General features: G+C 44.8%; 1 protein-coding gene across 1 annotated transcript in view; it reads right to left on the reverse strand.

The window, feature by feature from the left end:
- Window positions 1-12,719: 12,719 nt before the first annotated feature.
- The window catches only part of LOC120936608 (mast cell carboxypeptidase A-like), a 51,984-nt gene continuing 49,528 nt past the window's right edge, over window positions 12,720-15,175 (reverse strand). The window contains exon 11 of the mRNA XM_040349090.1: window positions 12,720-13,129. Within this exon, the coding sequence (XP_040205024.1) occupies window positions 12,942-13,129 (188 nt within the window). The 3' untranslated portion in view covers window positions 12,720-12,941. The remainder of the gene's footprint in view (window positions 13,130-15,175) is intronic.

Here is a 15,175-nt window from a genome sequence, read left to right on the forward strand (position 1 = left end):
TCCTATTACAAAGCCACCAGACAGCTGCAAGGTATTAATGACTTCTGTTTCATGCAGAAAGTAAGCTGTCGTATAAGTGAGACGGGGGCCGCTAAAGGAAAGATTGCTGGTGTGTTTATGTGAGTGATTGAGGTTGACCCTGAGGAGAAGCGCACATGGGTGGCAAAAAATGAAAAGTATACAGGAAGTTGTGTACCTCACACAAAGGTCCTTTCTGGGCCTATCCCATGAGGAGGGATAGGCCCAGAAAGGCCTTAAATTCAGAAACTCTAATAGGTTTCCAATCTCTGGCAAGGGTCAACTGGGGATTAGCGGCAATGAATTGACCAGCATAAAAATTACTTTGGTCCACAATAGATCTATAGAGATCTTCAGTGAAAAACAGTGAATAAAAGTCAAGTGACGTAAAATCAACTGTTTCCAAATGAATTCCGGGTTGGCCAGTGAATGGGGGAAGTACGGGTGCTGCAGAAGTTGGGGGCTCCCAATTAGGATTTGCATATTCCGCAGGAAGGGCACTATGGGCTCAACAGGCCTGTCTTGTGTTCTTGGTGGCTGTGGGGCACGACTTGTGCTAGCCACTGCACCAGCTTGAATGGAACTTATGGGACTCGCCACATCACCACGTGATACTGCAGTGCTGGATGTACGACTGGTGTGTACTAGGCCACTGGTTCTTGCCAGTTCACCAGAAGGATGAGAGGCACTAGTACTGGCTCTCTGCTCCATACGAGAGCCCTGCGGTTCTTGCACCTCAACAACAGAAGAACGGGATTGGGAACGCCTGACCTTAGTAGGGACCACAACTTCGTCACCAGAGCTATCTGTCAGGGTGCCGCTGCTCTCTACTGGTTCGTATACTGAGCCTGAATCTGCCAGTGAGGCGGCTTCCGCTTTACTCTCATCTGTCATGCTCAGCAACGTGTAGGCCCCTTCACTAGTATTAGTGTACCTCTGTCTGGACATTTTGGTCTCTAAATTTATAGGTACAACTAGTGCGACTCACAAGCAAAAAGAGCACCTGATTGTCAGCGACTTCTTCTAAAGCTTCCAAAAAAAAAACTGTTATTCTCAGGGATCAGGCCTGACTCTGCAAATGCTGCAGTCATGTGTGTTGTGTTTCGTAAGTGACAGTGATTGATTGATACTGTGCTTGGGTGGGCTGGGCTGGGCAGAGGGGCTAAATGCAGGTGCTGGCAGTTATCTGGGTAGATCCTGCTAACGCTGTGTTTTTGGGAACCCTAAACTACTGGCGACGCTAGTATAGTTCTGATCAGATCAAAGATATTGATCCGTTCAGACACTATACTAGTAAGGGAGGTCTATGGTTCTACTTGTACTAATCTGACGCTGCCTGGGGCTGACGCTGAACGTAACTGATGCTAAAACCTAACTGATGTCACCCGCCGGGTGATCAGGAGTTAAACCTTTATTAGGTAATATACGGTGGGTACCCTGACGCTATAAAAACAAACCAACTAACCAGCGTCACCCGTGACATTAATACAGTGATCACTGGTGACAGCGGGTGAAAGGGTTAACTTGGGGGAAATCAGGGAGTTAAAACCTGTATTTGGTAATATATGGGGGTACCCTGACGCTATAAAAACCCTCTGTCTGTAACTCCACACAGTAATGAGAGGCTTTCTCCCTGGTGTGGAGTGTCGTGCTCGCCCCTCCCTTGGACTACAGTAGGGTGACCAGACATCCCCGGTTTCAGGGGACAGTCCCCAGGTTGAGGACACTGTCCCCTGACCAAGTCTGTCCCTGGTCTTGTCCCAGGATTGGATTTGAAAAGGTGCTGGGGCAATTTCAAAGACATTTTCCTGCATCTATAAGAGACTAAAATTAGGCAAGGTGCCAAGGCAAGGTAATTCCTGTTTGCATGTACAGGAGATACATCATCAGTGCATGCAGAATGGCTGAAGAGGATTGGTACGGGACCCAGAAAAATCTATAGCGAATATGGCAGCTGCAGGTGATGCAATGGTGACAGTAGGTGGGCCATAAGCTACAAGTATGCTGTGAATATTTGCAGGATGTAGCAAACGTTCACCCATCGAAGTTTACTTCCACTATGCACAAGACGTTACATCATTTATGCTTTGCTGGCTAACCCTCATAGAAAATAATAGGGGGGAAAAAAGGGTTATATACTTTTGCCCCGTACACACGACCGGGTTTTCCGACTGGAAAACTGCGAGGAGAGCTTTTGGCCGGGAATCCCGGCCGTGTGTATGCTCCCTCGCAGTTTTTCAGACGGGAAAACTGCCAAACCCGCCGGGAAAAAAAAAGAGAACCAGCTCTCTTTTTTCCTGTCGGGATTCCCGACTGACTTTTTCCCGTTGGAAATCCCGAGCGTGTGTACGGGGCATTTATATATATGACTGTGTCTGATCTCTTGACAAACGAGACTTGTCAGATTGTTGTTTCAAATAAAGTGGGACCTACTGGAGGCATTCCTGATATCCTTCTAACTACCAAAAGTATTGATTCTTTAGATATACTGCCTATCCGTTGTGCAGACTACAAGGACAAATCACATCCCTAAAGTGCATCTGTAATGAGATACACATGCATACTGGCAGTGTTGCCCTCCTTTTTAAAGATGTTGTTTTAGCTATTTTGACCTTTGTTGGTAATGTCACCACTTTACAGCACTGTATGTGCACATTCTGGGTTAAGATCATTGGTCTCTATAATTCTGCTTATCTATACAACATACTGAACTTGCCACAATTAGCAGTTTCTTTTCGATGAGAACCTGAGAAAAGGCTACTCCGATTTATTCTTTTTTGCAGCTAGGTGAGACATAGGCAAGCTACTGTATGGAAGTCATAGGTTCCTGCAGAATGGTCTGAATTATTAGACAAGATTATGTTTTAAAACACTTTATAGTTATAGATAAAGACAATATGGAGAAGTTCCAAAACATGTGGCCCGTCTGGATTATCTATACACGATTTTAACAATTCAAAGACTTTCTCAGCACTTCACTTAATATCTACAGTAAGGAAAATCCTTGGCTTCTGTAGAATATATTGAATATACCGTTGAGACTATCAAATTTCTATCATTTCTCCTCTGAAATGGTGAATAGTCAATATTGGAATGATCCAACATCACTGCACCCTCCGTCACTTTATGCCATGTGGTTTCAGGTGGGCGACCTGAGAGCCTGAAGTCTGTGTGGCTGACCCTGGTCCTACCATAGGTGACAGAGGGAGAGTCTACAGTGAATCTGGTCTGGTATCAGAGAGAGAGAATGCTACCAGTGGTGCTTCAGGAGCCTTGAGAGTACAGACACCCTAAGTAGCCTTAGACAGTTAACCCCCTTCTTGTGCTCTAAGACAGCTGAGGGCCCACACAAGGTCAGCTGAGGGTCTTAGAGCTCTGTCCAGGACTGTCCACTACTTTACGAAAACCTAGTACACATGAGCCAAACGTCAGACAACATTGGCTGGTTCAATAAAAACTGTCCAACATACGGCCCATGTGTTTGGCAGCCGGTCTGTCAGAAAACCATCAGCCGACTGTCTCCTGATCAGCGCTGACCAGAGTGTTTTGGCGGGGTGAGACTTTGAAAAAGCGCTTTGAAGCACGAAACGCGTCGCCAAGGCTATTACCTGATCCCCCTATTTTATGGAAGTTTAACCCATCCTTCAAGTTTTCAAGATTAACTTCATTTTAAACATTGTTATCCCGCTGGCAGCTTCCACTATATTGCATGGGAGTGTGCAATCTACGGATCTTCCATTAGAGGGCAGCAATTCCATCTCTGCTTCACTGTTTCTATCGAAGAGCGGCGTCTCAGACGTGTGACGTCATCACGATCGGACGAAACGAGTGGCTGTCCCTCCAGACCTCATCGTGCTGGGGCCCCCGACTGGGGGATTCGTCGGATGATCCCGTCCTTTCTACCCCACGGTGACACTTCGGGTATGCGGATTGCCTGAAGTCAGGCTCCTGTTGAGAGTTGGATGGCTGTCTTCTCACCACCGCCACCCTACCATCTGCCCTTAAGGTACTCTTAGTGCTATTTCCATCTGATGGCATGTTCAATGAACCCGTGAGGTTTAACCCCGTGAACTTGATGGTAGCTGCCTGTGGAATTTACATCTGATGTACACAGCTTATATAGCTTTGTATATATTTGTATACAGACTTTTTATTATATTTCTGGAGTTCATCTTTAATAAATGGATTTTCTTCCTAAACATTTTATTTGAACCTTTTATCTTCTCCCAATAATACTGGGTCTATTATGAACTGTAGATGATCATGAGCGCGTTTTTTTGGTGTATTGGCGGGGTGAGGGCTGTCAGAACACAATAGCTCAGTGGGGGAGATCACTGTACTATCATCGAGTTGTTAGTACAGCGGATCTGACCATAGCTGATATTTTCATTTCATTCAACCCACTGTGTACTAGGATTAAGGGATATTGCTCAGCTCTGCAACCAGTTTACTACTGCTGTGGAGAAGTCTTTATCTGCCTTCTGCAAAGACTTCAGCCAATTTCCCCTAGACTGCTCATTGGAGAAATGAGCTGAAGTGAGCGTGCACCTAGTTGTGTGCAACTACCTTGTGCCTGGCTGTGGAGGAAAAGTAGGGAACACTTGGGCAAACATATCAGCAGCTCCTGAAGGGGTAGTGCTACACGTTTTCTCACCTCCTTAACCTTTGCTCTCCCTCTCCTCTCTGGACCCCCCTTTTCTTTCACACTTGTTTTCTGGTCTCCTCTGAACTCTACAAGAAATTACTACACCTACATGCATAGGAGTTTACTACCACTGTAACACATAAAGATATTGGAATGGACAGACATAGAGGAAGGTAAAAAAGGCTATTGAAGAAACAACTACCCTCAAATACTTCTACCAGGCTAAGCAGTGGTAGTACAATGTGATGCTTCAGAAACAGGCCTTGAAGCCACATTAATACAAGGAGAACAGCCTACCACCATTACAAATAGATATTTGATTTTTAAAACCTAGAGAACAGGGGTATGCACAAAACACCTATGAATAACATAGGTAGTAGTGCATTCAGATCATATATTGTACCTATGCAAAGTATTATAATGGAGCCACTAATCAAAGCACCAACATGCATGGTAGTCTGCATGGGAGGGGCAAGTTGTCTGCACATGGACACTCAGGGCTGATCCTGGGCGAGTGCCATGGGGTGCACCGTGACGCCGCAGGCTGCCACAAAGGGGGGCACAGAATCTGTGGCAAGCACTTACTATTACATTCAGCAGCAGCGGCATCACCCAAACTCCCTAGACTCTTTTACTGCACAGTCCGCTGGCCTCTCTGCTTGCCGCTGCACTGGTTGCTAGACTTGCCTGCCATTTAGCAACCAATGACGTCACGTCATAAGGCTGAGGCGAGGCCCCAGCATTCAGAGCGGAGGAGGAACTTCTTCCTCCTTCGTGCCTGGTCGATTTTGGCTCCACCCACATCCTCCATCTTCTCAAGGCAGCATGGCTCAGAGTCTGGGGGAAGAAAGGGAGCTCACCCGAAGAGCTGAGTGTGAGCTGTTCACCTGCACCAGCACCTGCCTGAGGCAGCCTGTGTCCATGTTCTGAAGCTCATCTAACAGCACTACTTGTATAATTGTGGTCAAGGTGTTAAAATAATCCTTTTATGATAGATATGTGGGAGATATCATTGCTAACCTCCCAAAAATTCTCTTCACCTGACTGTAATTCTGACCCATGGGTCTGAATGCTTTCTAAGCCAGAGCCTATATGCCTACATTTTAGACTATTTGCAATGCAAAAAACACTTCTAAAAGGCAAACGAGCTAAACGCAGCATGCATACGCGGCACAACGAATGTTTTTTAAACATTGGTTACTATCTGTCAAGTTAAATCGTTCAGAAGAGGTTTTAAAATGTCCCGTGTACATGAAGCCTAATTGGTTAAACTGACCTAATTTACAGACCGAAGTTCATTCCTTTGATCTAAAAGAACCAAATGTTACTTTGTATCTCTTTTCTTCTCTATCTCTCAGAACTGAGGAATGTTGATAAACACTGGCTTTTTTTTGACAGCTCGGCTTTGAACTGTTTATATAGAAGCGTGAAATAGCTGATTAGGATCGTGTGGGGGATTGGGATTTTTTAATGCTTAATCCTCAGACAGAGTAATGCAAATGCACCAGAAAATGACATCACACCGTTTATTATAAGCAAAGTACAGTATATTGTCACAGATGAGTGTGCAGGAAATCAGTGCAATGGAGAAACAACCAGGAAATTACGTTAGGCTATATTAGCTGACAGTTGAAAGATATACCACAGCATTATAAGCATTATAAACAACGCATAACAGCAGCAATCAAACACTATCAGATGGTGATAATGCAACAACTAAGCAGTTTAATTATCAGGCAGCAAACAGTAAATATCCAAAAGTGCACCTTTGCTGTTTACGTTCAATTTCTTAAGGGACTACATATCACATGGTACCTTGCTGCGTACAACTGTGATTCCTGTACTGACTCCGCCTCCTGAAACTCCTCCTTTCAACACCTCTTTAGTTCAAAGGCAGGCTCTGTAAAATGTATGACACAGCAATGCCTACCCACAAGACATAATAAATATGTGTCACAGAGTTCAGGGAAGTAAATGTTTGGGAGTCTCCATTAAGAAAGTTTACAAACTTCATATATTCACATAAATAGGAGAAGACCAAAAATAGTTGAAATGCAATTGTTAGAGTCAGTTCACACAGGGGCGACCTGGGATCCGACTTGAAGTCTCCCCAAGTCGTGTGGTTGAGAAAATCAATGGAAGTGAATGGAGCAATCTTAATACACACTACTGAAGTTGCTCCGACTTCAGAAAAAGTTCTTTGTACTACTTCAATCCGACTTGTATGCAACTTGTAGGCAACTTGTACCCATAGATTTCAATGGAAGTTGCCTCAGAAGTCGGATCACTGTCTTAACTGAAGCACCTTTACCGGAAGAGAACATCCATTTCTCAGGCAAACCCCTCCCCCTCCCTCCCACAGAGCTGATTGTTGTTTGATTGGCCACTGGAAAGCCTCCTGTCCTGGAGGCGACTTGAAGATGCCTTGTAAGTTGCCTGATGATCCATACTCAAGTCCAAAGTTGCCTTCCAAAGTCGTGTTGCCCCTGTGTGAACCGACTCTAAATGAATATATGATTTTCTATTTAAAAGAAATATACGGTATTCTAAAATAAATTTAGATCTGTACTTAATAGGTTACATAATAGATTTTATTGAATGTCATATTACAAGGTTGACCTAAATACAAACAACATGTCTCCCCCTTTTTCCATAGAAGAGATTAACTGCTAGTGTAGGCTGGCATCATATTTGAAAGTGAAAGAGCAGTGATTCCAGAACTACTTAGATGGGACATACTGGAGAGATTATATTCTACCCACTCTAGTGTGGAATAATGCTTACGCTGAGAATATGAATGTGTTTACTGGCCTGGAATAAATGACCAAATAAAAAACTGAATTACAAAATGTGACATGTGCATCATAGTGTGACAAGCAGTAAAAGGAAACAGTCCAACCACATGCCATTTCCGGATAGGCCTTGGTCCAAACTAGACATAGATTTGTTCAACTGGAATGACAAAAGTACCTGATAACCATGGACTAGTTTTCGAACTTATGGAAAGTGGACATCAAACTTATTCACAGGACACAAGAGTGATATCAGGGATCAGGAACTTAAAACCCATTTTGCAATGAACCACATTGCTGGGATCAGCGGCATCCCAACGGTCCCTTCCATAGAGGGTGCACCCGCCCCCCCATCCACACGCCCGGCCCCCTGATCTACATACAGGGACGCCTGGACCATGGATTCCAATATGGGGTGTTTTTTTAAGCATGTGATTAAAGCTCCAAGCTCACCCATTAGTGTGACAACAGCGAATTAATATTTGGCTAATCTCACACTAATCCCCCTTCCGGCCAATCAGGAAGTGGGTAATTGGCCAAAATTACAAGCAATCCTATTGGACATCTAGGAAGAGGGAGGAGGAGGAGGAGGAGAAGAGAGTAGAGCAGAGAGCACAGCCAGGGGACCCATCAGCCACCACTGAGATATTCAGGGTCTAAAAGATGTATCCCCCGTGCTTCACTAAATCTGACGTAGGACAGGTCGCACTGCATTCGATTCTTTCCTGGCCATGTTGGGCGGGGACACTGACAGGCGGGCCCGGAAGTGATATTTTACATGTTGCTTCCAGATCAGCAACAAGAAAGGGAGGAGAGCAGACATGTGTCCGCTCAGCTCCCTCCCCCTACCTGGTGGCACTCGCTAGGCAGGTCTCAGGCCCGCAGGTGGGCAAGCGGAGGCCAGGATACACGATGGGGGAGTGCACGCACGTGGGGTGTGCAAGTAATCTGGTGCCTGCAGAGCTGCTAGACTGCTTGTATCTGAAAGCCAGGAGTCGGCTTGTCAGATTTACACACAATCACACAATTGTGTGCAAAATCCCCTGCCGTCAGGTCCGTATTACGTATGAACCTGGCAGCAAAAGGGTTTAACCACTTGCCGCCCGCCAATGACATATTGACGTCGGCAAAGTGGTTTCAATATCCTGAATGGACGTCATATGACGTCCTGAGGATATTGAGCCGCTCCGGGGGCGCGCATTGCGGCGATCGTTGTTGCAGGGTGTCAGTCTGACACCCCGCAACACCGATCAAGGTAAAGAGTCTCTCACGGAGACTCTTTACCACGTAATCAGCCGCGACCAATCACGGCTGATCACGATGTAAACAAGAAAAGCCGGTAATCGGCTTTTCCTCACTCGCGCCTGTCAGACGCGAGTAGAGGAGAGCCGATCGGCTGCTCCTGTGACAGGGGGGGGGGGGGTTTGTGCTGAACGATTATTAGCACAGCCCCTCTGAGGATGCCCACTGGACCACCAGGGATGCCCAAAAAAAAAACACAGGTATGCCACCCTAGACCACCAGGGATGATGACAAAAACACAAAAAATGGATGCCAATCAGTGCCTGCAATGGATGCCAATGAGTGCCCACAATGGGCATCACTGATTGGCAGGCATTGTTTGGCACTGATTGGCATCCATTAGTACAACACATACGATAGTGCCCATCTATGCCCATCCGTGCCACCTATCAGTGCCCATCCATGCTGCCTATTAGTGCCCATCCATGTGTCCTATCAGTGCCCATCCGTGCCGCCTATCCGTGCCCATCCGTGTTGCCTATCCATGCCCATCCGTGCCACCTATCCGTGCCACCTATCTGTGCCGCCTATCTGTGCCCATCTGTACTGCCTATCCATGCCCATCCAATGCCGCCTATCCGTGCCGCCTATCAGTGCCCATCCGTGCCGCCCATCAGTGCCGCATATTAGTGTTCATCAATGCCACCACATCAGTGCCACCTCATTGGTGTCCATCAGTGCCGCCTTATCAGTGCCCGTCAGTGCAGTACCATCAGTGAAGGAGAAAACGTACTTATTTACAATGTTTTATAACAGAAACAAAAAAAAAATTCCTACATTTTTGGTAATTTTTTAATTTTTTTTGCAAAAAATAAAAATCCCAGAGGTGATCAAATACCACCAAAATAAAGCTCTATTTGTGGATACAAAATTATAAAAATTTAGTTTGGGTACAGTGTAGCATGACCACGCAATTGTCATTCAAAGTGCAACAGCGCTGAAAACTAAAAATTGGTCTGGGCGGGAAGGTGTATAAGTGCCCGGTATGGAAGTGGTTAAGTGTACCATAGTTTGTCCTCATTATTTATAGCTTACCAAAAATTGTGTTGTGTGCACTAAAATTTATTTAAGTGTATCTTTTTCCTGAAAATTTGTATTTGATAAATAGTTGCGCAAATATTGTACAACATCATAAATTCCAACAACCACCATTTTAATCTTCAGGGCCTCTGCTTTCAGAAAACATGTAATGTTTGGGGGTTCTAGGTATCTTTCTAAAAAGAAAAACTAAAAAAAAAAAAAAATGCTGATTCTAACATGCATTTGAAAAATGTCAAATATAGGCCGTACCCTCATGCCTCCAACATAAAGAGTGCAGCAGATCTGCAGATTTATAAGTGTAGTCTCCACTTATTCACGTGCATATAGAAGGGGTTTATGATAATTAGAAAAAACACTTAAGATACCCTCTTTGTCTCTTCTCCATGGGTTATTATGAGCCTACCATGCTTCTCTGACCCAGGCAGTCCTGAAAGGACAGCATAGGGAACTGCAGATATCGGCCCGGATTCAGAAAGCCCAGCTTTACTTTGTGCGGGCGTAGCGTATCTCAGATACGCTACGCTGCCGTAACCTAGTGAGGCAGGTTCTGTATACAGAAAGAACCTGCACCCTAAGTTACGGTGGCGTATCGTATGAGGGCCGGCGTAAGCCCGCTAAATTTAAATTAGGAAGATGTGGCCGTGTTTTATGTTAATTCAGTATGACCCCACGTAAATGACATTTTTAACGAATGGCGCATGCGCCGTCCGTGGACGTATCCCAGTGCGCATGCTCCAAATTACGCCGCAAAGCCTCATTGGTTTAGACGTGAACGTAACTTACGCAAAGCCCTATTCGCAAACGACTTACGCAAACAACGTAAACAAAGCTAAATTCGACGCTGGCCCGATGTCCATACTTAACATTGGATACGCCTCATATAGCAGGGGTAACTTTACGCCGGAAAAAGCCTTACGTAAACGACGTAAAAAAATGCGCCGGGTGGACGTACGTTTCTGAATCGGCGTATCTACCTAATTTGCATATTCAATGCGTAAATCTCCAGAAGCGCCACCTAGCGGCCAGCGTAAATATGCAACTAAGATACAACGGCGTAAGAGACTTACGTCAGTCGTATCTTAGCCAAATTTCGGCGTATCTTGCTTTCTGAATACAGAAAGAAGATACGCCGGCGCATGCTAGAATTTACGCGGCGTATCAATAGATACGCCAACGTAAATTGTTTCTGAATCTGGGCCATCTATCTCTGTTCATACTTGGTCTAGTCAGTGAAGAGGAACACAAACACATTCACACACACACATTATTCAACCAGAAAAATCGGGTTCCTGACTATTAGTTAAATTGCACCAGATATTGTGAAGAAATAAAAAAGCGGTTAGTTGGTACATAAAATCTTTCTTGTGTAGTCTAGTTCTAATTTATATGCTGGTAAATGTGGAGACCTGTCTCCCCCTAGTGTTCAACATGCTTATTGCTTACTATAGCTGATCTGCTTTCCTTTTACTGCCATTGTCCCAGTAAATAGCAGAATAATGAAGTGCAAAACAGTTATTTTCAGGTATAAGACCCTGACCTTTATGCAGGCATACCTCACTTTTAAGTACACAATGGGGTTCAGTCACTAAAGCTGGAAAGCGCAAAATCAGGTGCACTTCTGCATAGAAACCAATGAGCTTCTAACCCCAGCTTGCTCAATTAAGCTTTAGTAATAAAACCTGGAAGCTCATTAGTTTCTATGCAGAAGTGAGCCTGATTTTGCGCTTTCCAGCTTTAGAAAATAAACACGATTGCGCACTTAAAAGTGGGGTATGCCTGTATTGATGTTTACCTGTTTAATGGTCACGTGGTAATTTCTTTAAATCACAGGAAGAGTATAATACACAATATGGGGATAATCTTTCAATAATTCAATGATTCTTTCAAAATATAGCTAGTAATTAGTAAAAGTGCTGTAAAGATCCTATGTCATGGGTACACCCTGTCTTAAAGTGGATGTAAACCCAAAATGTATCATATGAATGAATGAATGAATGACTTGTATAGTGCAACTCATTCAAACTGAATCGCCTCATAATATGAGGTGATCCACAGTATAAAACGTGAGAAATCCACCCCTCCCCCACATAACACATCCTGGTAATATACAAAGAACTGTGGATCACCTCATATTATAATAAACATAACATAACATATGATAAACATGTCCAAGCTAGATATGTAAATAACCTGTCAAGGAGAGAGGAAAGGACTTTTTATTCAGACAGGTTTTTATCTGGAAGTCTGTTAATTTTCACTGAAAAATAAAAGAGGATTGCTCAGAGCTGGATTAACTCTGTGTGGCAAGACTGGGCACAGGTGATAGGAAATCTTAGGCCCCGTACACACCATAGAATCCATCCGCAGATAAATCCCAGCAAATGGGTTTCAGCGGATAGATCCTATGGTGTGTACACGCCAGCGGATCTGTTTCCGCAGATATATCTCCCCTGGGATGGATTCCAGCAGATCGAATATTCGCTGACATGCAGAACATATCCATCTGCTGGAGTCCATCCCAACGGATGGATCCGTTGGTCTGTACAGACTCACCGGATCCATCCGTCCGAAGGCATCCCCCGCATGCGTCGTAATGATTCGACGCATGCGTGGAATTCCTTATATGACAGCGTCGCGCACATCGCCGCGTCATAATCGCGGCGATGGCGCGACACGTCATCGCCAGAGGATTTCGGCACAGATTTCAATGCGATGGTGTGTACACTCCATCGCATAGAAATCCGCGGAAATCCTCGAGAGGATTTATCCGTGGAAACGGTCCGCTGGACCGTATTCGCGGATAAATTCTCTCGTGTGTATGGGGCCTTATACTCTACATTGTGACATAAAAAAAAAAGAAAAGAAAAAAAAATTGGGGTTTACATCCACTTTAAAGTAAACATAAATGACAACTCAGACTGTCAAAGTGTATACTTTTATTTTATTATGCTGAATGCTTAAAATACAACGTATTCTGAATATATCATGCACTGGATTTCTGTAAGCTTATAGCGTATTTTACCATTTATTGAGATCAATGAAAACAGAAGTGTGCTTATTTTTTACCTATAATGGTAACAAATGCAAATAAAAGAAACCTTTAATTGAGTAAGTCAAGAAAAATAAACAGTGATGTGTCTTTTCTAAGTATCCAGATCAATAAGATAGCTGGCAATGTTTTTCACAGCTAACATGGTCTCTCTGCAGGTTGGTTCAATTTCATGTTCAGGAAGAAGAAAACCATAGACTCCACGATCACGCAATTCAAAAACAAACGAGTATTTAATTCCTTTATCATACGTCCAATCAAGTGATGCGCCATAAGCCGGGTCTGCAAATACAAATTGTACATATATACAGTACATACACACATGGAGCTATTTTATAACTGACACCTGTAATCTGCCAAATATCTGGGCAACGCATATAAATTAGTGGCTGGCTGCATAGTGGGATCATATTAAAACCTACATACAGCTTATAAGAGAGATCTGCAATTCCTAGAAGTTATCGTAGGGCAGATAAAAAAAGGAAATGTATAGCTTATAAGTTTTGGATAGAGTGGGGAAAGGTTAGAACTTCTGCCAGGTTTTTACTACTGTCCCATACTCTGATTTCACAATACAGAAACTGAGGAAACATCAACAGCAAAACAGTCAGAGTATATAGAAGGGTACACTGCTTAAAAATTCAATCGGGGGTGTGATCAATGTCTCAATGCATTTGCATTTTTGTGATGCACAATTTCTGTTCACGCCTAACGAAGGTGCCCATGCTCATAGTCATGCTTCTAATATTTCTATTCACCATATTATACCAATAGTTTGCAGATTTTGTTGTGAATATACTTCTGATTGGACTGTATACGATTAATTTCAGCATGGCCGATGAAAATTTTTGTTTATTAGAATGTAAAAGGAAAATGATGTGATAATTTGCGGGTGGATCTCTGTCATACAGTGGATTTTTAGCTGGATGGATTGGTGTGTACTGTCTACCTAAGGAAGGGGACCACGTGTAGCCCTGAAATGTTGAACATTGATTTTAATGGTAACTTTATAATAAAGTTGGATCAAAGCAGCTTCATTGTAAAGTCACCAGTAAAACATAGCATGGGTAGCAGTACACATATATACCCAGGGGCAGAACTACCAGGGTCAGGGCTGTAACTACCTGCATCCTGCATCATGTACCTACCTGCACCCTGCACGTGTACCTACCCGCATCATGTACCTACCTGCACCATGTACCTGCATGCATCCTGTAACTAACTGCACTCTGCACCCTGTACCTACCTGCACTCTGCACCATGTACCAACCTGCACCCTCTTGCACCCTGTACCTACATGCACCCACCTGAACTCTGCACCCTGCACCCACCTGCACTCTGCACCCACTTGCACTCTGCACCCACCTACACCCATCTTCACTCTGTACCCTGCACCCATCTGTACTCTGCACCCACCTGAACTCTGCATCCTGCACCCACCTGAACACTGCACCCACCTGGACTCTGCACCATGCACCCACCTAGACTCTGCACCCTGCACCCATCTAAACTCTGCACCCTGCACCCACCTGCACCCTACACCCACCTGCACTCTGCACTCACTGGAACTCTGCACCTTGCACCCACCTACACTCTGCACCCTGCACCAACCTACACTCTGCACACTGCACCCACCTGAACTCTGCACCCTGCACCCACCTGAACTCTGCACCCTGCACCCACCTGCACTCTGCACCCACCTGCACTCTGCACCCTGCAACCACCTGCAACCACCTGAACTCTGCACCCTGCACCTACCTGAACTCTGCACCCTGCACCTACCTGAACTCTGCACTCTGTATGTAGCACCCTCATGGTATTTAATGACCCTCGCCTGTGGAATGCACTACCAACCACCATCCGACTGGAGTCGGACCACTTGGCCTTCATGAGAAAGATTAAAACGTATCTCTTCTGAGGTCAAGGGGTTCCTTACCCATGAAATGGATACAACGCCCAGAGGCGATTCAGTTTGCATGTGTTGCATGCGCGATTCAGTTTGCATGTGTTGAATTCGCGTTACAAGTTTCTCACTCACTCACTTACTTAAGGACCCCCCCCCACACCCACCGGTGAAACCAACCCTAGTGACTCCACTGGAGGGGCCTCTATAGTTTTCAACTGTCCTTATCTGGGGAGATCACAAACTCCCCCATAGCAGCGGATCAGGCGGCGCTCAGGTACACATGCTCCTACTCCTACAGAACATGCCCGTGGCGGAGCCTACTGAGGCTTGCATTTTGATTGGGCTGTACTCAGGGAGGGGGTGTAGCCATCCTAGAAGGTAAAGGTGCCCGGTCCGCCTTCTGGTGCAGGTGCGAGGCTCAA

Source organism: Rana temporaria, chromosome 4, assembly GCF_905171775.1.
Source record: "Rana temporaria chromosome 4, aRanTem1.1, whole genome shotgun sequence".
Classification (NCBI taxonomy): Eukaryota; Metazoa; Chordata; class Amphibia; order Anura; family Ranidae; genus Rana; species Rana temporaria.